General features: G+C 30.5%; 1 protein-coding gene across 1 annotated transcript; it reads left to right on the top strand.

Annotated features, from left to right (window-relative positions):
• Positions 1–3,893: 3,893 nt before the first annotated feature.
• LOC120079095 lies at positions 3,894–5,270 on the top strand. Its single transcript, XM_039033282.1, has 4 exons — positions 3,894–4,093; positions 4,210–4,228; positions 4,344–4,608; positions 5,173–5,270. The coding sequence occupies exons 1-4, from the start codon at positions 3,894–3,896 to the stop codon at positions 5,268–5,270; spliced, it is 582 nt and encodes a 193-aa protein (XP_038889210.1).
• Positions 5,271–5,750: the final 480 nt, after the last annotated feature.

Here is a 5,750-nt window from a genome sequence, read left to right as displayed (position 1 = left end):
TGGTGTTGTTCAGCTTTATAAAATAGGATGTATTATATATGTTTGATATAGTTTCAAAATACTTGATTGATTGTGTTAACTCAGGTAACATGATTTTGTCAACGGTCATCAAAGTTTAATTTAATCTTTAATTGTCCGTGAAATTTTAAAAATAGTTCCAAGATCACTTCCTAAAAATCATTCGAATTAGCCCCACAAATTGTGGTTCCTCAGAAAGAATCTTAATGGATTTGTTTAAGAAAATAACTCTCATCCCACTACAACCAATTGGATTTTTCATGAACAAGAAAAAACATATTTAGGAAAAAAAAATTTGTAGCAATATAATTCGTAAAAAAGTGATAAAAAGATATAATATTAGATGCAATCAAACTTCATCCATCTTCAGCATCTCTTTCAATCACAAAGAAATATAAAATGTTAAAAAAAATCTTAAAAAAAAAGAAATCACTTTTGAATGTTTCCATAAATATGATGCAGTTATAATGCTCTGAGTAAAGACAGATAGATCTTAACATACAAAGCACGAAGTCCAACAATATCATCATCATTCAAGCCTTTTTATAGTTACCAGGGATTATATAGGGCCACTGATGGCTTGTTGAATGAGCTTATGCCAAGTCCAAGAACATGTCCAAGCTCATGAAGTGCCACAAAGTCATTACATTAAGGCTCATTATCAACCACCCCGCGACCAAACTCTCGTTCCCATCGAAGTGCAATCTCCCATCAGTTGGATGCAGAAGCAGTTCAACATTCCCTGGTCCATCAAAAGGATTTCCGATCTCCATGCTCTCCTCTTTGAAAGCAATATAATTGTCAGCTATTGGCCCACAATTTCTGAAAAATGTAATTGTGAGTTTTAAAGCCATGTAGCCATTAGCCTCAGTCACTGATGGCACAATTTTTAACGGGTAATTGGTTAGTTAAATTGTTAGGTAGATGGAGGTTATATGACATAAGTTAATTTGGTGTATGTTAGTTATAACAAATATTACATAAATATGAATATATAAGATGAGTGGAGTTTGGATTGCACCTCAATATTAACTCTTCTCATTGCGAATTCCCAATATCATTATGAATTTAATAATCTATTTCCTCTTAGTTTCAAAAAAAAAAAAAAAAAAAAAAAATTGTGAAAGTATTTTCTTTAAACGGATACATCCAAAAATTCTTCTTTGGAATCGGTGGTTTGTACGAAAAAATTTCAATAATATTTTAAGAGCGAACGTCATTTTCTATTATATTACAATGGAAATTTGTATCGAATAATACTAATGAAAAAAAAAAACGATCATATATACCACATTTCAAATATTTGCTAATATAGCAAATATTGACCAGTCAAGCTATTATTTTTTTTGGAATTCCAAATTTACCTTCTCTTTCCCTTTATTAAATTTCCTTTTTCACATTGTCATTCGTGAATACTTTCCTTTTTCTTTCACGGTGAAACATCAGTCGATGAATTAGTCTCCATAAAATCCCATTCGTGAAGATTCGTGATACTTCGATCAATTCCAATTCGTGAGTTCGTTTTTCTTTTTTATCTTTGATTGAGAGTTTTTTTTTTCTTTTAGCGTTATTGTTTTTTCGATTCTGTTTTTCAATTTTCCCCTCGATTTCTTCAAGTCATTTAGTCTTTTCTTTCTCTTTTTCTCAAGAATCTAATGATTTCTTCAGCTCACTGTGAACATAAAGGATTGTGAGCGGAGTTTGTGTGCTTTCATGAAACTTTGCTTTGTTCATTGTGTTGTTTACTTTTTCTTTGATATTTTGAGTTTTGATTGATTAATTAAGTTAGGGCTTGCATTCTTCACTGTCTCATTTGATACTGTATATTCTTTCTATAAATATATCAGTGTATTTTGATGTTTGATATTACAGCTACCTTGGCTTTTTGTTTATCATTTATGATTTTTCTGCTACAATGTATTAACTTAGGGTTTAAAAGCTACTGTAATCAATTGGAAGATATCAGTGGCTATCATTGATAATGTCTATCACTGATAGAATATATGTGATTGCTATAATTTTTTATTCGTTCATTATTTTTTTTATTGATATCCATTGAAAGACATGCCTAGTTTTAGACTGGTATCAACTATATTGATAGATTTATATTTGCTTTTGATAGATATTAGAACTATTGATATTGTTGTTAAAGAGTTTTTGTTTTACTTTTGCAGGAATTTTAAAACATGGTTATTCCAATAGTTGTTTTTCATAGTGGAATATGGAATGAAAACACTGTTATGTGAATTACAAATCTACTGGAGTTTTAGTAGATAATATAATAGTTTTTGAAGATTTTATGGGTTTAATAGTTAAGGAGATTTGTTTGGATGTGTCTACTTCTTCTATAGAACTTTCAGTTTTATTAGATTTTGTTATGAATGAGGTTCAAAATGTAGTTCAAATTCGTGAAGATAAGGATATAGCTTGGTTTTTGGCTTTAGTTAAGGAACACAATACACGACATCTTTTGGTTGCTCATGCCAGTAGTTCATGTTTGGAAGTGTCTTCTAATGTTGTTTCTAGTGGAGCTGAGAATTATTTGTCTACTGTTCCTTCTTTTAAACCTATGATTGATGATGGTGATTTCCAAGTGATTATGGATATACATATTACTCGTGATTTGAAAGAAAAAGATGTGTTTGCTAGTAAAGAGATTTTATCAAATTATTTTTACTTGATAGCGGTTAAGAAGAATTTTGAATTTAAGACTATAACGTCAAATTCAAGAGCAATTGTGTTTCGATGTGTTCAAGATGGTTGTCAGTAGTATGTGAGGGCATCCTGTTACAAGCGGAGTGTTTTGTGGATGCTTAGGAAGTTTATTGATATTCATGATTGTTCTATAAAAAGTATTCAAACTTGTTATAGGCAAGCTTCTTCGTCCTTAATAGTTGAATGTTTGAGAAATGATTTTAGATTTAGTTCTTCTCATACCTCAACTCCTAGTGATATTGTGAATAAAGTCCATAAGGAATTTGGAGTAACTATTAGCTATTATAAAGCATGAAGGGTAAAAGAGCAAATAATGAAGTCTTTGAAAGGCGATGCACGCGAATCATATGCTTTGATTCCAAAGTTTTTGATGAAGTTAAAAGAAAAGAATCCAGGTTTCTTGTTTGATCTATCAATGATAGCTTCTATCACTGATTGGAGTCTATCACTGATATCTTCCATAACATGAAAATAATGGAAGCTATTGGTGATGGACTGCACCCAGTAATAGAAGTTATTGGTGGTAGACATCAATCAATTATATATCTTTTGTAATCTGGCTTAGTTATTTATTTTCTTCTTTTAGGTACATTCACTGCCTATGAAGCTGACATAAATGAGCATTTTAAGTATTATTATATGGCTATTAGAGCATCAATTGAGGGTTGGAAGCATTGTAGTCCTAATATATCAGTTGATGGGACGTTCTTGAAATGTAAATATGTTGGGACTCTTTTGACGGCTTCAACAATTGATGGTAACAATCCGATTTTTCCTCTTGCTTTTAGTATTGTTGACTATGAAAATGATGCATCCTGGAGATGATTTTTTGAGAATTTAAAGAAAATTTTTGGTGAATGAGAATGATTAGTCATTATTTCTAATCGACATTTTAGTATTCCAAAAGGTGTTATGAATGTTTTTCCAAATGTTGAGTATTGTGTTTGTCTACGACACCTTTTGCAAAATATGAAGTTGATTTATAAGGATTCTTTAATTGATGACATATATTATAGTTGTGCAAAAGCTTATACAATTGATAAGTTCGAGTTTTATATGAAATGGATGAATCAATATATCCTACAATTTGAGAATATCTCAGTAAAGTTGGTTTTGAGAAGTGGGCATGTGTACATTCTAGGAGAAGAAGGTATAATATGATGACTACTAATATTTCAGAGTGCTTGAATAATATTTTGAAAGAGCCTAGGGAGTTCCCTGTTGCATCATTACTTGATTATATTAGAGAAACACTTCAAAATTGGTTTTATGAAAAAGGTCAATCAACATTATCCATGAGGACTGTTTTGACTAGTTGGGTAGAGTCTGAGTTGCGAGAGCAACACAGTCAGTCAAGAAGGTTCAAGGTACAAATACCTTAACTATTAGAAAATATCATTGATAACATGTTATCAGTGATAAAAGCTATCACTGACAGTTTTTGTTTTCACTGATATTTTTTGTTTTCATTGATAGCTTGGAAATATTTAATCAGGTAGGGATAGTATCACTTACATTTTCGTTTATATTTTAGTTTTCATTGACAGTTTCATTGACATTCCATTACTTCACCTAGTTGATTACATTTCATTGACTATTTTATTTTTCAGGTTGATCCTATTAACAATGAAGAATACAAAGTAGTTGATGGAGATAATCACTTTTTGGAAAATTTGGCCTATAAATCGTGCAGTTGTCGTGTTTGGGATTTGGTAGAGATTCCATGTGCTCATGCTTGTGCTATTATTCGTGGGCTAAATTTAGATATATATGCTTTTGTGTCGGATTACTATTTTTCCAGTACATTGTTATCAACTTATAAAGGATCAGTTTATCCTATTGAAAATCATTCTGATTGGAGATCTATTGATGTTGGTGTGAATGTATTACCTCCAATAGTTAAACGTCTGGCTGGACGACCATGTAAACAAATAATATTATCAATTGGTGAAAAGAAAAGAAGCTTGAAGTGTAGTCGATGTCATCGCCGTGGCCATAATTGTAGGACATGCAAATTGCCACCAGTTGTTTAATGAAGAAGCTTGTTTTGTAATTGATGTTTGTCATCAATTTATCAATGATAGTGAGAAAGTCGATGTTTTTCACCAATTTATCAATTAGATTGTAGTTGTTTCTTGTTGTCATCAATTTAACCATTAGATAGTGAGACAATTTGTTATTGATGTTTGTCATAAATATATTAGAGACCTCGTTACTAATGTTTTGTCAGTGGAACAGACTTTGTTGTTGATATATCCATTCTTTAGTCAATATGATGCTTTTATTAATGAAGCTTTCGTTTTTTTTTAGCCACAACAATTAAAATAAATGATATCAAGCTATATGTAATAGCTTCTGTCAGCAATTAATATAATGAATTAAAAAACATCAAAACTTATTTTGTTAAATAACTATACTAAAAGATAAGCATTTTTGCAGAAAATCCATCAACGATAGATTCTATCACTGATAGCATGCCTATTACTGATACCATACTATCAGTGATAGAAGCTGTGCAGCTTGTGTTTAAAGTTTGATCAACCCAACAACTTGTAGTTAAATAGCTCCAAAATAGCTTTTGTCAGTAATTAATACAATGAATTCAAAAGCATCAAAACTTCTTTTGTTAATAACTATACTAAAAGATAAGAATTTTTGCAGAAAATTCATTAATGATAGTTTCTATCACTGTAGCATGTCTATTATTGATACTATACTATTAGTGATAGAAGCTGTGCAGCTTGTGTTTAAAGTTTGATCAACCCAACAACCTATAGAAGAAAACTGAACAACCTATTGAATAACACTAAAATAAATTGAAAGTTACAACTATATCAATCACATTTATGAAGGATTCATATTGATTCAATCTAACTATCATTGATCTTGTAAAATAACAATGTAATTTCCAAAAGCATAACAATCATTGTCTATTGTCCAAAATAATTTTCAATCTAATTTCGAATCTAACTATCACTGATCTTGTACAATAACAATCTAATTTCCAAAGCCATAGC

This window comes from Benincasa hispida, chromosome 6 (assembly GCF_009727055.1).
Source record: "Benincasa hispida cultivar B227 chromosome 6, ASM972705v1, whole genome shotgun sequence".
NCBI classification, from domain to species: Eukaryota; Viridiplantae; Streptophyta; class Magnoliopsida; order Cucurbitales; family Cucurbitaceae; genus Benincasa; species Benincasa hispida.
This window is presented reverse-complemented; position numbering and strand designations above follow the sequence as displayed.